The sequence below is a fragment of the Polyodon spathula genome, chromosome 22, assembly GCF_017654505.1.
Source record: "Polyodon spathula isolate WHYD16114869_AA chromosome 22, ASM1765450v1, whole genome shotgun sequence".
NCBI classification, from domain to species: Eukaryota; Metazoa; Chordata; class Actinopteri; order Acipenseriformes; family Polyodontidae; genus Polyodon; species Polyodon spathula.
This window is the reverse complement of record NC_054555.1, coordinates 6,119,186-6,138,840: the sequence shown is the minus strand read 5'-3', so window position 1 is coordinate 6,138,840 and position 19,655 is coordinate 6,119,186. Positions and strand designations below refer to the sequence as shown.

General features: G+C 36.4%; 1 protein-coding gene across 1 annotated transcript; it reads right to left on the bottom strand.

Moving 5' to 3' along the window:
- Window positions 1-1,189: 1,189 nt before the first annotated feature.
- On the bottom strand, window positions 1,190-16,550 carry LOC121297116 (SH3 domain and tetratricopeptide repeat-containing protein 2-like). The gene is made up of 18 exons (XM_041223165.1): window positions 16,400-16,550; window positions 12,657-12,713; window positions 11,613-11,711; window positions 10,989-11,116; window positions 10,775-10,880; window positions 10,158-10,301; window positions 9,139-9,322; window positions 8,783-8,865; window positions 8,304-8,499; window positions 7,624-7,757; window positions 7,126-7,176; window positions 5,138-6,850; window positions 4,759-4,939; window positions 3,796-3,946; window positions 3,479-3,601; window positions 2,558-2,708; window positions 2,162-2,352; window positions 1,190-2,011 (listed from the first exon to the last, which is right to left on the bottom strand). The coding sequence occupies exons 1-18, from the start codon at window positions 16,416-16,418 to the stop codon at window positions 1,802-1,804; spliced, it is 3,921 nt and encodes a 1,306-aa protein (XP_041079099.1). The 5' UTR covers window positions 16,419-16,550; the 3' UTR covers window positions 1,190-1,801.
- Between the last annotated feature and the right edge of the window lie 3,105 nt (window positions 16,551-19,655).

Below are 19,655 nucleotides of genomic sequence, written 5' to 3'. Positions count from 1 at the left end.
TGGTATTTAACTGTTTATATTTTGAACTATAAATTATGTTTCTATTCTAGTCCCTGAGGCGCAGATACATAAAGCTCTTTTACATTATTTATTCAAAATAAACAGATAATACTGTAATACACAGGGCTAGCGTAAAGTCGATTAGCATACATCCACACATGGCATGCCTATCTAACGAAGTAGTGTTTTGATACTGGTACAGAGCAAACCATTCCTTTCCTACTTTATACTTTGGTTCTACAGTGCTTTGTCATTCTTACCTTTGTTTTACTACACATTGTCATACATTTATCATTATTAATTGTAGTATAATCATGACTAGTGATCCCTGATGCTGGTCCTGCCTCAGTTTTTTTTTTTTTTTTTCTCCGTTAAGGACGAATAAAGTAGAATGACGCCACATTAAACAAAGCATCTTGTGCTGTAGGTACAGGCCCACATTGAGAGGAGAGCTATCTATGGTTCTTGAGGTGGAATGACTATTGACTGGATAACGCAGAACACTGCTGTATAAGCCAGTCATATATTGCCCTCTGCTGGACAACACATGCATTGCAGAGAAAAGGCCAGCCACTAGCCCCTGTCTATTAAACTCCTTTCTGCTGTACTTTCTAAAGCATGGCAACAATGGTGCTGTTGAACAACTAAAAGGACAAATAGAACTCTCCTACATTCAACTAAGTGTATGTCTGTATAGGACAAATATGCTTATTCAGTTAGGGATTAAGTTACTATTCCAAAAGAAAGCATTATTATACACAACACTCTTACATGTGTGTTATGTCCCTAGGATACCACGATCTTATTACAGTCCATAGTGACAGCTGGGAATCTACATTTTTCGTTGATAGATTGACCCTTTTCTCTTGGAAGATTGGCTGTTGAAATGCTTTTGTCGTCTCCCTGGAGTTTATGCACAGCGCTTTACATTTTTCCTTCCAGAAACCTCATTAATGAGGAGGTGGTAGATTGATCTTTGTTCTTGTGACAAGGCACAGCTGCAGGCTTTCTACTAGAAGCTACAAGGACAGGAACTTTGGAATAATAAAATTACAGGATTCTGAGAAATTACTTCATGTATTGTTTTTTTAAGAAACAAATGCAGTCTATCGTTGAATAGACTAAAATGATCCATCCTAGCTGTTTTAGAATGAGCAGCAGTAAATCAAATCCATTCAGTGTGAGCTGTAGTGCCAACAGTTCAATTTGTTCCATCCGTCTCCAATATCACATATTAACAGCATGGTTAACATGCAATCAGAGCTGTTCCATGTGATTCCGAGTCACTGGTGTAATGTTACACACTGCATTGCATTTTCACATACTTTACATTAGAACCACTGCCAAGTTCACAATACAGCTCTGACCCATAGGGAGATATTTACATTTTTATTGAGAGAACAATGTGAAAAGGGCTTAATTAAAGACTGTTTTATTACTTTCAAGTTTGAGCTTGTGTTTTCAAGTCCTTATAAAACACATATTTGAGTTGGACCAATTCACTGTCCGATTGTTGACAGGCAGTAGATGGTGGTGCTAGATATCAGTAGACTGATTTGGACAAATATGACACAGAATGTCTGATCACGTACAAAACAAGTTACTACATAACAATTACTGGCTGTATTCACAAGATAAAGAAACAAAGATGTTTTGGTACTTGAGTCGTTGTTTCATAGTGCATGACCCACTCAATACAAAATAACCCTAGTTCCTTGTACCATAACACTATGTACCGTACAATGTGAACCATAACTATTTCAAAACATGTATAGCCCTTAATGCTTCACAGTTGGTATTGTTAGCAGAATGTGTCTGTGTCTGAGGCTGGTTCTTTCCTGAGAGCTTGTGCATTGCTCATGAAAAAGCTGTGGAGCTTCTCATCTGGCACGTGACTCGCATGTATCTCTGCAAGCTTTATGTAAATGATATAAAGCGCTTCTTTGTTCTCAAGTTCTTCAAGTGCTGCAGCCAGGGCCAGGTTAAAGTAACCTGATGCATCCAAGGCATCCTAAAAACAATACAAAAAAACACATCTGAAGATTAGTGGAAAAAAAAAAAAGCTTTACATACATAAACATGTGACCCTGACATAAAAAAACAAACAATTGTAACCAAGCATTGACAGTGACATTGGCCAAACATTACGTATTTGTCTTACCTCTAGTTTGTGCAGAGTTAAATCCCCTAGTCTGCAATAGACTTTAACAAAGTACCTGGCCTCTTTGACACACTGCAACGGGCTCAAGGAAAGAGCTTTCAGATAATAATTCTCAGCCATTTCATACTGCTGGAGAGAATAGTGCACATTCGCCAGGCGATGGAATGCAATCCGCTCTTTCATCTGGTCACCTTGAAAAAGTAAATTCATGTGTTTAACTTACTTGTATAAATGGAGGAGCCTGCTTTGGTGGTAAGTCACCTCCTGTTGCAGTGAATTTGCTGGGAACTTTGCATATTGCACTTTTTATCCACAGTGGGTTTTTTTCTCATTTGATCTATCATGTACATGTTTTCGTAAAATCATATGCATTTGCTAACACAGACTCACACTTACCTGTAGATATACTTAGTCTCACAGCAAGAGTGGCATATTGCAGAGCATCATCATAGTGCTTCAAGCTTGTTTCTAGCTCTGTAAGTTTGTTAATCAGGCGTAATTCTGAATCTGCATCACCAGTACTTCTAGAAAGGGGGACAGCTCCATCCTGTAAAAGCCATGAGGCATATTTTCATTTGAACAGAAGATTCCATGCTTTTTTAAATAAAACTGAGTAACAAAGAATATTATACAACTTAGCTGATTGGTTCTAATTCCATAAAATGAACAGTCCTTACAAAAGAATGAATACTGGAGTTAATATTTAATGGCTCCCAGTTTCCAAACGCTTCCAAACTCTACAATATCCTGCCCATTCTGCTATGCAGCTTCACTATACTGGCTGTGACAAATTCTTCTAAGAAGAAGTTCTTATGTGAAGAGTTAAGTGATTTCTTAGGTTGGGAAGAGGAAATATCCAAAATGAAAAGGTCAAGTGCATTTTATAGAGGATCTTATCAAAGAGCACAGAAAATGAGTTCAGCTTACTGTATGTATTTAGCTTAGTAGCCTGTTTAAATCACTTCTCTCCTATTGGAGATAAAAAGAAGTTCTGATAAAAAGAAGTTCTGCACTGTTACTGTATCTGTTACCAGTTTAATAAATCATGCACAGTAAAATCCCAGTTCATTAAGGAAATGCATTGCTGCCATTGGTTAGGAAGGATTTGTGCTCAGAGGGAAATGGAAGCAAAATCAGTCTCCACACAAAACAATGATGCCCTTTCGTCTCTCAGTAATAGTTACACTGAAAGTGACTCAAGCTTTATATTATTCTGACAAAGATGAAAGAGTAATAATACTACACCCCTTTAGAAGCCCCTATTTCTTTTGCGGTGTATAGATATAGTTCTCTGATAAGGTGCAATGCAAGGCTTACCCTGTAGAAAGCTAATGCTGTTTCTCTGTGTCTGTTCCCTTTGTAAAAGACATCCCCAGCTTCTTCATATATCCTCATGACAAAGTATGAATCATTCATCCTCTGAGCCGTCTTGATAGCTGCCTTTCATAAGAAAAAGCATTCAAAGAAAATGATGTTGCTGATTGTGCATTCCACACAGAAAAAAGCAAATCTTAGAGCAAAGAACTAGCAAAGTGCAGGTAGGAACAGTTTGCTTTATGATTTGTTTTACTTACAGATACTTCAAAAATGACCCTGTTTCTCTGAGAAATTTGTCATGAACAGTTTTTCTGTACCTGTAGATACATCTCCACCAGTTCATTTTCTCGTATCATGTAGTAGATTCTCCCTGCCTGAAGCCAGGTTTCAGCTTCTTTGTATGTCTTTCCCAGGTCAATGGAAATTCTGAGGCTCTGCTTGGTGTAATCTAAGGACTTTCTATAGGATCTGAAATACAGCACAACTTTTTTTTTTTTTAATTGTAATTATTTAATCTCAACTACATGCTATATATATACACATATATATATATATATATATATATATATATATATATATATATATATATATATATATATATATACATACACACACAGAATTACACAGTCACTTTGCAAAAAAACAACAAACTATAAAGCTTTGATATTTTTATAAAGCTTTGATTATTTTTTTTAAAAGGGAATTTTATTTGCGGACCCTATTCATAAAGCTTTAAATATGAACATGAAACAATTACATTTGCAAATTGTGAAATTTGGTTATCGTGTGTTATTTAGAAAGTGTGAACGAGGACAGGGCTTCTCAAACTTGGTTCTGAGGAACCCCCTGTGGCTGCTGGTTTTCATTCCAGCCAAGCTCTCAATTACTTAACTGGACCCTTCATTGAACTGATAATTTGTTTAATTAGACCTTTTTACTTGTTTTCAGCTCTTGAACAGTTGCATATTTCAAGATAGCTATAACATTTTATAAGTAACTTGAACTGCAACTGTTTAAGAGCTGAAAACAAGTAAAAAGGTCTAATTAGGCAAATTATCAGTTCAATTAAGGGTCTAGTTAAGTAACTAAGAGCTCGGTTGGAATGAAAACCTGCAGCCACTGGGGGTCCCCATGACCGTTTGAGAAGCCCTGAACTAGGGTACTGTAATAGACTACTACTGAGGTTGGAGAAAATTATACCACTGTAATAGTACTAGGGTGAATCTAATTTTAAAGTGGTCCCAAAAACAGTATAAAAATTTTTAAACAGAGGACATTACTTTTCTGTTTTTAGTGATGAATAGAGCTTGCTCAGAGTTTCCAAAAGCTCTCCTTCCAGCCTTTTATCCTTTAGCTGTCTCGACAGTGCCACACAGTGTTCATAATATATAATACACTGTCCAAATCTGGGTAAAACCTTCTCATAAAAACAGCTGAGTGATTTAGCAGCATGCAGCTGACCTAAAGAAAAAGTTAAAAGATTTGTTTTAAGTAATAAATTGTAATAAATATGCAACTAATTACTATGCAATTCATGTTAATGAAAATCTTTTTTACCACACTGTTTGCACAGTTATTATGCTTGCAGTTTTAAGCAAGACTATTTCATATCTTTTTGTTTGTTTGTTTGTTTGTTTTCAAATCCTACACGGTACTCACTGTGTAGATTCCTGGCACTCATAGCTATTAGAAGCGCAGTTTCATAGCACAGCCTCCCATCCTCAGTCCGCCTTGTGTCAATGTAGCACTGCCCAAGCAAGAGACAAGCCTGCACGTGGTCTGCATCTGTGGAGCTGTTAAGGAGTTCTGAAAAGAGCTGAAGTGACTTGAGGAGATAGCCCTCAGCCAGAGAATAGGCCCTAATGGAAAATGCTAGGTAGCCAAAGTTAGCTAATGTTAGTGCTTGATTTCTTTTGTTTCCAGTTTCTTGAGACTTTTTCAGTGCCCAGTACAAGTTACCAGCTGCCTCCTTGATCTTATTCTCTTTCCGTAAGCAAATGGCCAGGAGATTGTGAACAACCCCTCTTTGTGTAGAACTGTCTGTTTCATCCAGAGATTTGAGGAGAGACATCAGTATATCTGAAGCTTTTTCCACTTGTTCGTTAGAAATGAGCAACCAGGCCAACAACAGTGAGGCTTTAAAAGCCTCTTCTTCATTGATTTGTCTCCCAGTCTCTATAGCTCTTTCAGCATACTCTACTGCTCTGTCAAAAACTCCATAATGTTGATATACATTGACCAAACTCAGGCACAGGTCTCTTTGGGCCTGTATATCATCACTTTGGCTTGCAATAGATAGAGCTTGCTTGAGGTAAATTGTTATTAGTGCTGGGAGAGGTGAGTTTTGTCCTGCACATTGTGCATTGAGTCTAATGGCATTTTGAATAAACCGGTCCACTTTCTGAAGAGTAGCATGAAGGGACCGTCTTTGATCTGAAGCAAGTCTTAATGACCCCAAAGACATATGTGGCAGGTACTTGTCATAGTAGAGTGTGCTCAGCATCCAATTCAGGTCCACAGGGGAGATTGTGGTTTGGGCAGAGATGCTAAGTGAGAGAAACTGCAGTCGTTCCACAAATGGCAAGGCTCCTTCTGTCCTTCCAACCTTGAAGAAGAGGATCATTATAAGAAAACAGGTCCGGGCCTCTAAGTGCAGATCACTTGTCATAATCGCTTTCCTAAGAACAAGCTGTAGAACTTCAAACTCATTGAAGGAGCTGAAGAGGTGTTGAGGAAGGCAAAGAAAAAGTGCATTGGCTTTTTCCAAAATCAGTTCCAGCTTTTCTTTCATATTTTGTTTCAAGTAGATAGCTGCAAGGTTTATGTAGAGGGCAGTTAACAGAGATGTGTCAGCAAACCCGCAGACCGGGACACCAAGTGATTCTTCAAAGTAAACCCTGGCCTGTGAGAACTTCACTTTTTTTGCACAAAGCCTACCCAAAAGAAAACAGATCCTCCTGAGAGCCCAGTTCATTCTGCTCTTCTTTGCCCATTCCCTTGCGTTCTCCAGATACCGAACCAGCTCACCCTCTTCTGAAAATCCATAGAAGGTGGAATTCAGAAAGGAAAAGGAGATGTCATACAGGCTCTGGTAGTGAGAAACATAACGATCTTCATTTAGAAATGTCAGAATTGGTTCAAAAACGTCAGAGTCCCCCATATCCCAGGTGTTAAGATCTACAAAGAATTTTGGATCCTCTTCAAGTTTGTCCATTTCCTTGAATGTATCTTCAAAGCTAAATGTAAGGCATGTATTGTCTTTGTTTGAGCACTGAGATTTTGAGTCAGTTTCCTGGAGAGACTGCTCAGTGGGGGTTGTTTCATATCTTTCTAACATGGAGCTTTGTGTAAACCCATCCAGACTCATTTCTTCTGAAAGAAATGAAAACACAATGATGTAAGGTTTTAGAAAGTGACAGAATAAAAATACATGTTACAGCACCTGTTTTAGAGTTTAATTTGCATGTTTCTGTAGACCTTTGAGGTCCACTGATCTTCTACCTGAATTCAATATCTTACAGAAATTGACCCATACATACTTACCCTAATCAATGTCTGTAAAGAAGAGTACACTGATTAGCTTTCACTGAGAAATGTATTTATCTTTTCAGATTTTCTTTTGGGACAAATGCATACATTTAACTTACCAAGCTGTGACTTGTTCTTGAGATATGGAAATTCGGATTTGACCAATTTATCTGCAGAAATACAGATCGAATGTTAAAATGTGACACATCACATAGCATACAACACAGTTTTAAACATTTAAATGAGTAATGTTATGTGTAAGATGTAACATATGTTTTACTTTGCAGAAACATCTATCAATATATCATGTTTACTTTCTTTATAAGATTCAGGAAACTTCCATAAGAAAAATACACTACTGAAACAGATATTGCAGCTCAATGGCTACGGTCGGCTTGATTGCTATTCATCTGCAATGGTGTGCATGTAATATAACAATAACTAAGACTCTATTGTTAATTAAAATTGCATTTGAAACACACAATATGGAGATAGTATTACTATGGTTATTCAATAGAAACTCTTCACTCTGCTCACTGAGAGAAAAGAAGTGAAGCCTGGGTGAACTATATTGTCAGTACTTTTCTTCAAAACATATCACCTGCTGTGTGGCTCACCTAGTCTGTAAACTGTACTGATGTCAGTTTTTGAAAGGTTGTTCAAGAGAGTATCGTAACATTGTTCATTGCTGGAGTCTAACATGGTTAGTAATGCTTTCTCTTCTTCACTCAGAAAGATTAAATGTGTATCTCTAAAACAGAACAACAAAATCGACGTTATTACCATAAACACAACACACAGAGTACAAGTAGTTCATTTGTAAATACACATGTAATTACAGCATAATTGTAAAAGAAAATGTGAGTACACAGCAACTATCAAGCTATGGGAGAAAAAACTAAAGTGAACGTGTTTCACAATCAGCAGTTTTCCAAGAGTTAATTAAATGGGGTCGGCTTAAATAAAGAGAAGTGATCAAAAATAAAGAAAACGAAAGAGTCCTGCCTATACAGGTCATACATATATCAGCGGGCACATATCTTCAAGAGCTAGCACAAACTAATAAGAGATTGTGCCATTTAAAATCAATTTTAAGGATGATACCTGTGGGACACGAATTCAAAACACATAGACAGGCAAGAGCGTTTGTCATTAGCGTTGATCCGGAATAAGGAGATGAGACCCCAGTTCGACTTTTAAAATGTACAGAGGCATATTTCAAATTAAACATTTGTGAGGGAGCAGGGGGCAGGAAACCATTTTTTTAAAGCCTTAAAATCATAGTTAATCTGCTTACAGTGGTTTAAAACTCTCTGGTTTCACATGTATTGTTCGGACAAATCCTGTATTTCTACTGGATACACATCTCCCTACAAACCACTCCAACCCAGAGAGAAGAAAGCCAACAATTTCTAACTGCTCCCCTTTGTTAAAATTGAGTTCTTCCATTCCTTTTGAATTGTTATCCACTACAGCAACACAGGTGCCTGTACCTAAACAAAGCAGATGACAAAAATAAGCACAGTGTAAAATAAGTGAGTAGTTGAGCATTTAGACCTACCATCCAATACAAAACATATATACAAAGCAAAATGTTATACATTTTAACATCATAGGGTTAGAAGAAAGGGCTCTTACTGTATTAACCCAAAGACATATTTTCAACGCAATACTTTAATGCTTTGCCTTTTACATATTTACTGTCTACTTCCAAGTCATTTGTGCAAGACACTTGAAAACATAAAAGCTAGTGAGCTATAGAAAAGGGTAATTTACCAATGGCGTGGTCAAACAGGCATTTGCTGGGGGATGGACTACCAGCGCTTCCTGGGTATGTCTTGAGGAACCACCTGAACAAAAACAAAAAAACAGTAAAACAGCTTGAAACATTTACAAATAACAATCTGTTATCCAGGTATTGCTTTTAAGTCAGATTGTTGTGTGTGTGTATGTGTGTGTGTGTGTGTGTGTGTGTGTGTGTGTGTGTGTGTGTGTGTGTGTGTGTGTGTGTGTGTATATATATATATATATATATATATATATATATATATATATATATATATATATATTATATAGGGTTATATATAAGTACACTTTTATGTCACCGAATGACTTTTAAAATGGGGTTTGTCTCGTAAGGAAGAGGTTGCATGGCTGACACTGGCACTAAGTCATGTCGCCCTGAAGAGAGCAACATGCCTTCCCAAAACGAATCCTGACCAACGTTCTTCACCATGACCAGGTCGTTCTTTTTGATACACAGCTCATCATCGTCGGGGTTTGTAATGGGGCACAGAGCTTTGGCAAAGAATGTACCTGCGTGAACAAAAACAAACCGTTCTTTTTTTAATTTTGTATTTCTTTTTTTTAATTTTTTTTTTTTAAACTAAAATGATTGTGTAGTCTGGTGACTCAGTCCCTGACAATTCTCCTTTCCTAGAGAGCGGTTGACATACCAGTCTCCAGAGGTAGTACATGGACTTAGTTAATCAACTCCAATATCCCTCTATCATTTTAAGGTTCCACAGTAACATGACAGTGTAGTATGTTGTGTTATATGGGAAATGACCAAAAATAATCTTGCATTGCACAACATCTGATTTAAGAAAGGGTGTGAAGAATACATAGAATACATCAGAGAATTTAAATGATGTACACAAATCATTTCCTTGCATTGCAAAGAAACCTTTGTGTTGTTTTTGTGTTTTGTGTTTTGTTTTTAATTTTTTTTTAATGGCAGCTCTTGAAATACCCCCCAATTATGTGGCAATTTATTATCAATTAGTCTCCGTAAACTACTGTATTGAATATGAATGTGCTTATTTAGTATTCATCTATAATTACTGGAACATCTATGTCTGTATACGCTACATAAGGCAATGTTAATTATGCCTGATTAATCCTTAATTAGGAAGTAGAGAATAATTGACTGTCTTCATGCGCTCACGTGAATTGGTTATTTTAACTAATTGGACTATACATATGCATGTAATATTTTAACTGCAATCAATCAGTTATGTCTGAGAGAATATTCATGATAACGTGATCAGTACACCTTTTTATGAAAGTTAATAATCTAACACAGTGATTGTTATAAATCTTTTTTTTTTTTTTAATTAAAGATACAGTTGCACAATGTGTTCCCGCTTACCTTCCTGCAGAAGCAGCCCCAGGTACACTGTTGCAAGATGGTCTTGCTTTAGTGTCACACTGATCTCCATGTCATCAACAAGAGCTTCATTTAACCAGAAAGACTGGTCAAATAGAAAGTTTTCCAAACAGCGCGCAACATGTCCTGATAAAATGTCAATAGAGGGTTACAATAACTCAGTGAGACTAAAAACACATAAACAGACTTCCTTTACATGAATACAATAATATGATTATATAAACATTCGTCTTTAAACCCTACAACTATCCATGTACAGTGCACTAATCACTGCTCAGGTAAAACTATAATGAACAGCAACGAAAGTGTACTAAAATAAACACTGTAACTAGACAGTGGCATTTAATGTAGCTCTTAAAATAACTTATTTTTTATCTGTAAAAGTTAGCCAAAGCTTATTTTAATTATCAGACGTACAGTACATTCAGTATAGAGGTGGCTGCTACTCTATATGATTTGAACAGGGTTTGGTCAGCATAGTCTGGGAATGGTAAACGAAGCTGATAGCTCATGGATGATCCATGAGTAAACTACAGTGTATCATGGTTAATACACAATTCAAATATCAGCCAGCTACTCTACAAGAAACATCCTTCTACCTAGCGCAAGATACGTTGAGAACTTCCAGATCTCTTCTACCGTCTTGAAGGTGATGGAAAAGCAGTCTCTTTCAATGTGAACAGATACCAGCCTAGCTGACAAATCCTGTGAAGAAGTAAGTAGATATCATTTTAATAGTCATTATAAAAGTTTACAATGTGCAAGCTTTATTGTACTGGTAACCTCATCAGCATGAGCTGTACAGTATCCCACCTTGAACAGCTCAGTTATTTCCTGACCATTGCTCTCAACAATCCTCAGCCTCGTTCTGACCCCCTCCTGCAGGGCTGAATCCTGAAGCCCACATGACCGTCTTATCACACAAAATGTGAGCTGCACATCTGGGAGACATAATACAGACACATCTTACCCTTGGCCAGTATCTGTAAATTCAACTGTTGTTGTGTGTGTTTTTGTTTTAAGTTAAAGCTGCAGATATATCTGCCTTAATGAACCATAAATATGTCAGGATTTCTACAGCATGCATCCTTGTCAAAGCCTCTGAATTCCTGATGATAATAATAACCCAAATTATTGTCTTAGCTGAAGTCCTGAATATGACCCAAGGTTGTTAGAAATATTTTATTTTATATATATATATATATATATATATATATATATATATATATATATTGTATTTATTAAGCTTATTTTTAGTGCTACTCTGTTTCGTAGTCAAAGTTGTGGATGATGTTTTAGAGGTATTTACTTCTACCATACCCATTCTATATGTTTTTTAAGTCTTTTCAAATGTATCATGAATTTGATTTTGTGATTTTTCAGAAGGTCTTAACAGTGGCTTAAGCAGAACTACTTAATTGTCTTTGTGCATCATACCTGTGGAGAATTCTTGCCCTGCTGCAAGGGACACCGTTTCTTCTCCATTGTCCGAAGAGCTTTCTGGTGCATGGGCTTCCATTAGAGGCCCTAGATTTCCTGAAACAAAATTCCAAAACATGTTTATGTACTGGATCCAGTCATAGCATTGGAGTTTGGTCAAAATTGTTGGATAATTCATTAGCTTCTCGTACCTGTGGAGTCCAAGGTTCAAATCCCAGTCAATACACAAGAAAAAACAACATCCTTATCTTTCATGAGAACGACATTTTATTTGTTTCACCATGAATGTATCATACATTCCACTGTACATCATGTAGTATGCATTTCTCTATTTGAGGTATTATGGATTTTCTTGTATTTATTGCATCTTGTAAAGCATTTTGTGACGGTGGTCCACTATGAAAATCACTATATAAAATAAAGATTGTTTGATTGATTGAATGATTGATTATCAATTGGGTTTCATTTGATTACAAATGGAAAGAGAAGTCAGCGTGCAACTTGCTTTGAGATCCTCGTGTAGTATTGTCATTAAAGTAATACAACTGTAGATTATGTCTGTGATCTTTGATCCCTGAAACTTCTGTTCATATCAGTGGAATGCATCACCTATTGCCAAGCATAAAATCCTAAACTATATTCATCAGCCACACAAATGACTAATAAAAACAATACAATCAAAGAACAGCTGTTAATATATATATATATATATATATATAGATAGTATATATATATATATTTATAATTGAAATTGTAATGACACTAAACCCTAAGAATTTGGCCACTCTATAATTCAAAACATCTGCGAAATGCGTTATGTTATTGTTAGCGGTGATCAACATGAAAACAGGAACTAGTACAAAGAAGGTCTGAAAATACCCTCCAGCTGCATCACTGTGGTAATTCAGTTCTCTTCATTCCATTGTGAGCAGCATCCCATGCTCTTTCCTGCCCAGCTATACTGCTTTGTGGGAGGTAGTGATTGGTTAATAGCTGCAATAACACATATGCAATGCTATTGTGTGCTCTCTGGTATTGTACCTGTTGTCATGTCGTCTTCCTCTGTGAAGTCTTCATTGGCATCAGATGATCTACACGCTATGAAAAGAAGAAGAGAACTGCATCACTAAGTTTGCTCTTCTATGCTGGAGAATGTGCATGCTTAAGATCAAATGTGATTCAAACACACGTGCCTACATATTCCATGTTTAATCACTGAAATTTGTCTTTTATATTGTAACACTGTAGTTGCTGGTGCTCAGTGCATTGAGATATATTTCAGGGTATTTAAATCAAACTTTTGATGTTACAATATTGAGGTGCACTTTTATTATTATTTGTATTATTAATTAGTAATTTAGCTGAAATTTTATCCAAAGAGACTTACAGAGATTAGGGGGTGAACTATGCATCATAACTGCTACTGCAGAGTAACTTACATTAGGAACTCAGTTTTACATCTCATCCAAAGAGTGAGTTTGTGTCTAGTTTTGTTTTTAAAAAATGGTGAAAAAGCACTTTGAAGTAAACATTTTAATCAGCCATGTCCTTTGTAACAATTGTAGTAGTGAAGCCTCAAAAAACGGCTATGTATTTCTCGTGTGGGAACATCATTCAAATTGCTGTACCTGATACACACTAGAGAAAAGGAAAACTTTGCCTATGGTTGGTTGTGCAGGTTCTCCAGGTAAATGGAAAGTGCTGGTTACCGAGTTAATGAGAAAGGTTTCTCTAGCACTGGGAAAGTGCAGGCTATGAAAAAACACATCTTATTGTCTTTACAGTTTAGGGAGGCTCTGACCTGTAGTTTGAAGACTCAACAAAGCAAGGCATGTCTAAAGATTGAGATGGAACATCAGGATATATAGCATTTATAAGAGCATCTCAACTAATATTAGACAGGCGACTGGTCTTGGAGGCCACATAGCATAAAATGACTATAAAACAACAACACTGTAAATTGCTTTGAAACACAACATTTCAATTTATTTGAAACAACTTTCTTTTAGTCAAGAGCACATTAATGGTAATGCAAAACTAGCAACACTGAATGCTGATGCAGTAGCTGCCCTTCTGTAACAAAAACACTTTTTTTCCACTAAAGAAATAAATAAATAAATACTAGGAGATAAGCTTTAGTAAATCTGGCCCAAATTGACTTCAGGCAGTGATTGCTCACCTGCTAATTTCCTTCGAGAAAGTATTATTATCTTATCAGTGTAATTAGGTTGTTAAAAAGATGACATGGGTTGAAAGAAGAGCCTGAAGTTGCAGTGCAACCCCCCCCCCCCCCCCCCCACTTTTTAAAAGATAACAGAGTGGTTAAAGAAAACCAGCAAACCAACCTGAAACCAAGAAGTTCCTCACCAAAGACATATTGCAGAAGAAAGCCATGTTTTGACAGAAAATGGTGTTCAAAGTTAATTCAACAAGCGCAGTGCTGAGCTCTCCAAACAAGCAGATCTGAATATTCACGCAAACATTGCTGAATGCACAATGCATGCTTTACAGATAATAATGCCAGTGTAGGTTGGTCAGTACCCCAGTGTGTCAGTGCTGTTGTGAGCATCATAACTCACATGCCTGGCATATTGTGGTTTCCTTTTTCTTATTTAACAAATAACAATGTTCGCTACAGAAAGCAATCATTGCACTTTTCTTTCAATATGTGTTCCTAGTAAGCCAAAACAATAATTTAGAGTAAATAGCTCATGTACTGTAATGTAACATACTGTACTGTGTAATATATATTCCAGACTTTTCCCAGATAAGATGTTGTTATCTATGTACAACCAAAAGAAAAGTCTGGAAACATATGAGCAAGATACGTGTATGTTATAACCCTGTAATTAAGCATTAATAACACCCTATACTACACATTCCAATATCAGTTTTAATCTGCTTAATTAAATAGTAACTCAATTAGATCAAGTTGTGACCTACACTCTTAGCCATGTGTGGCCCTGCATTTTTTTTCTCAGTCCATTTCAATATAAAGCAAGATGTAGTCTTTATAAGGAATTTTCCAATAGCCTGGAGAGAAAAGATTAAATCAGATCCTAGCAACGTTTCCAATCAGTACAGACTATTAGAATGTATACGTGTAACACCTTTTAATAACAAGATACATGCAATAAATATTCATCACAATTCATATCCTCAAGCGATACTATGCACTCCTGGGACTTTTAAGCTATCAATCTTCCTTACACGTCCAAGTTAAACAGTGTTACATTGTTGTTTTTACATATCTAAATAGCTTGCACATGGACTGGGTCTGGAGGCAATCTAAGTGATGTAGACTAGCAGCTTATTTTTATGTTCTCAGCATGTGTAAGTGTCTAAATTCTGTGACAGACACCAGTGAAACATGTAACCACCTCTGAATCTTAATCATTTTTAAACAGTTTATTTATCTAAACTGACTCTCCTCCCTGAAACACTATTCAATGTGCTTCACTAGCAGTAGCAGCAGTAACGGGAAGTCTTGGTACACAACCAAGCCCAATGCAAGCCTTTCCTTCTCGAACATGTTTATAAGAGTCATAAAAGAAGAATTCAACTTCAAAATAATCTGGTAAGATGCTGCCTCGACATAAAGCCTTGACATCCAGACTTCAGCCATTCCTCGCTATAAATTTAAAAAAATCTAGTTCAACAAGCTGCAGGATAAAGTAGAATAACTGTGGCTATTTCTTCTACATTCTGTACATACTGTATTTTACTTCTTCAGGGAACAGACATAAAAGGGAATTCATTTCTCTCATTGGCAGGTTCACCCTTTCCACAGCATTATGGTACAAACTGCTATTATCAATATACTGGATGGTTTTATCATAGTCAGTTTACACGGTACGTTTGCCGTTGTGTTGAGCTATGTTTTGCCATGGTTTCACTATTCCTTACTGATTGATACACAGCAGCAAATATTAAGGGTGTTAAGCTATAGAGTATGCACTACTAAAGTTTAGTACTAGGCTACTTACAGGAATTCCACCTTGCTCAGGCTTGCTAAGAGACTTTCACAAAGGTACTTTAAAACACTTTCTGCTGGTGACTTTGATACATGATTTTGAAGAACATAAATACTGTAGACTATTATACATTTTATCTGATCATCAATATATCTGTGATTGAACTTATGTAATTTGCTTAAGAATGTATTTATGCAGACGCTACTCAAACCGTTGACTGGATCACACTCCCTTGTTTAGCTGTCCAGCACCGGTGTTGTTTGCAAACACAATTTGTAGAATAACATTTTTTTGTCAATAATACATTTGAATAACAAAAGAATGCTCTCTAAGATATCATGCACCTCCATAAGCTATAAATCATCTATAGAGTAATGTTGGGAAGGCAAGGCATGTTACAAGAGTTACCCTATTTATTGGTAAAGCATGCTGGCAGCGGTCGAAATAGGCACAGTATGGATATCATTTTGACCAGGAGAGGTCGTAATATGAGTTGGACTCACTGAACTAAGTTTAGATTTAACCCTCAGAGAAGAGCTTAAGGGCAGTAGTAATGCTACAGGTACAACTCATTACCAAAAATAAAAATTAGTCTGCTGCTTCATTTATGTTAGTTGTGGTGCTGTTTAATGAGCATTTTCACTGGTCAACGTTTCATAAACTAAACGCCATTTTCCCAAACGTAAAAGTATGTTTATAGACAATATTACAACTGTAAAGGACAACACCACCACTTACCTGCATTCCTTTTCAGAAGCAAATGTGGTTCACAGTTACGCACAACAACAAAAAAAAAAAACTAAAACTAACCTCTTTCTTCCTCATTCATGAATGTTAAAGCACTTCTCTGTTGGCTCTCTGCTGAGATTCAGTTTGGTAGCAAAACAATATCCTGTTGAGATAGAAAATGTTGTTTCCATTTTGCTGTACACTGCCTGTGTTCAGTATGTAAGGTACTGCCTGTCACTGGGGCAGGCCTCCTGTGAGAATGAGTTGTAAGCATTCTTTGATTCTGCTAAACCCCTCCCTCTGCTCAGAAAGGAATGCCTTAGTCTTATCTTTCACAAGACTGGTTTCCTTAGCAAGTTAAGAAGCTGTGGGGTCAGCAAAATGTGACTTATTAAAAACATTGTAGGTGATATTGACAACTAAGACACGAATGTTAACCGGCTAAGTGTGGTTTAAATGCAATATGTAATGTTTTGATCAGGAAGGTTGTGTTTGTCACACAGAAATAGCCCCTGTTAGAAATTCCAAAACTAGCCTCTTTAGTCTGGTCAGAGCCAGTAGCTGTGTAAGTTCAGCTGGTATGTGAACTCCACCTGCTGGTTCACGTTTGTGTACTGAAAACATTTTTTTGTGTGTCCTTCTTGATCCGATATTGCATTGTAAATGATGTAGCCCCTATAGAATATTTGCAAGTCACACAGGGTGTAAGTGCTGCTGGGCAATAGCACCATCCCTGTCTGCTTGAGTACAGCACAGTCTAGGAGATCAAAACGCTTTGGAACCCCCCCCCCCAGCACAGTATGTACAGTAGATTTAGCACTTTAGGGACAAACAGCACTTTCTTGAGTTGGTTCAGCTGCTTCCTGGTACAAAATCACTTCATGTACTAGCTAGCCTTGTGACCTACTGAACTGGAAGTGATTCAATATAAAGGACAAGCAAGTTCAATGTACTGTATTTATTTATTTTATCTAGCGTTTTATCTGCGTATTTCCTGGATAAAAAATAAGCAATAACGGTATGTGTCTTCAACAGAAAGAAAAGTACTGATTTATTCTGTGCAAACCCTATAGGTAAAATATGATTCATAATGGATTTTGAAATAAATTGGCCTGGTGCAGAGTGCAGGAAAGCTGATTTCTCATTCCAGATATTCTTCTACAGGAAACTCAGAGACACAATATGGTCACTCTTTTGTAAGTCTTCAATATGAGAGCAATTGTTTACCTTTTCATTTGTCTTTCGTTTCTCAACAAGAGCACTCCAAAGGTCCAGCCTGCGACAATGAGAGGCGCCTTTGTTTTCTGTTGGTTTGCTACTCTATTACAAAAGCCATTCATTGCTCTAACAACAGAGCTTCCCCATGTGACTGACAGATATTGCTCTAATGGCCATAATGGCCTGGGTTTGCAGACAAGTTGCGGTCTAAACAAGTCAAATCCACTGCCTGATTGCCTGTAATATTTTACAATCCAAATACATTATGGGTAACACTCATTTCCTTCATTTCCAATGGCCAGGATTCCATAATCAGTTATGACAGAATGTTATATCACGGGCATAACATCTGTTCTATCACTGTAGTTTTTTTTGTATTATATTACATTCTGTAAAAACAGATAATCTATTTCATCTTATTGAACAGTCATACCGTATACTATTGATAACAATTTGGTAAACTGGTCATACTTGATTAATTAATGTTTGTAAAATCCTAACTTTGATTACTGTTTTAAACTCAGCATTAAATTAGAGTGGAATAGAATGAGGACAGTAGTTTAGAAGAGAAGCTGTTTTGACCTAAAACTGTCAGTAATTTAGTTACATAACAGTGTTAAGTTTGTTAAATGAAAAAGGGGTGTTTTATAAATGATACAGAACATCAAAATAAAAAAGCTCTAACCAATGCATCAGAATATCTATTTGGGTGTTGCCAGCTGTAATAAAGAGGCCTCTTTATATAGCAGCATTTGGCTTGAGACAAACTTGCTTGCACACTTGCTATGGAACTATGATGTCACTGAACACCAATCAAACTACATCAGGAAAATCACCAGACAGGAGCATTCTAGCATGTTTGCTTTTGAGCTGAGTTCTAATTTTAGTTAGAATACTGAAGCATATTTGAGCACAGACATATCTTCAAGAGAACAAAGTGACATTTGTACTGTACAGTATCTCCTTATTAATTTATTATGTTTACATTATAGTTGGTCAAGAAGCTTTAGTGTGCTGCTTTCCAGTTATTACAGTATTTTGTTTTCAAAGTTTAAAATATGCTTGGTTTCCAGGCCAACACTGAATAACTTGATGTAGACAAATAACTGATTTATATATATACACACACACACACACACACACACACACACACACACACACACACACACACACACACACACACACACACACTAAATATACTGTATCTTAATCCCAACTCACAAGACCGACAACTTCATTTTAATTGTAGCTTGAGAAAGATTGGATCTCCAGATATGAAAGCTTAATGTCTCAGTCGATTGTTCCCCATATCCCTCAATTGTTCTGTTTTCCTCTCTGTTCAGTGTAGGATATGCTACAAAAAAAAAGAAGAGCTTTCTCCAAAGGATTGCAATTACAAGTCTGAAGAATCAGGTCTTTATTATTATTATTATTATTATTATTATTATTATTATTATATTATTATTATTATTATTATTATTATAATAATAATAATAATAATAATAATAATAATAATAATAATAATAATAATAATAATAGTTAGTGCTAATATTAAGAACTGCTCCTGAGAACGATTTTCTTGTTTGTCTTGAACAGCTTTGTCTCAAGCTCGGCCCTGGGGACTGTGTGAAAAATGCTTGGCCACCCTTGAACTAGTCAAGATTTCAATCTGTAAAATAATGTTAATGTGTTTGCAGTAACTGCTATTTAAGCTATATCCACTAGAGGGCAGAAACGTAACATGCTGTAGTATAAATATCTTCCATATCATAGGGGGGAAAGGAAGGGTAATTCTGCATAGCTTATCGACTCTTTAACTTAAGTTAAAGACTCTAAGTAAAAAATGAACTGGAAGTAAGCCAGAAAGCTTTAACAGTTTTTCATGTCTCTCCAAACTACAGAACACATAATTCATAGTTTGCTTACAAGTAGCTTGTGTTACCAGCACAAGTCTACATCTACATTGTTGTCAATAGGATAGCTGCACCTTAATTGGTCAGAGCGTCTCCATTTAGCAGTAGACTCCCTTTACCAATCTACAGAAAAATTCAGCAAGTATTTGCGCAGCATTAGGCAAAGTATTCACATCAAAATTAAATAAATAAATAAATAAATAATG

Bases quoted from the DNA above. Each gene is read 5' to 3' on its own strand.
- LOC121297116 (XM_041223165.1), bottom strand. The intron at 7,758-8,303 runs GTAAGCAGATTA...GTTCTGTTTTAG, and splicing joins CCAGAGAGTTTTAAACCACT to AGATACACATTTAATCTTTC. The intron at 3,602-3,795 runs GTACAGAAAAAC...TTCTTATGAAAG, and splicing joins TGGTGGAGATGTATCTACAG to GCAGCTATCAAGACGGCTCA.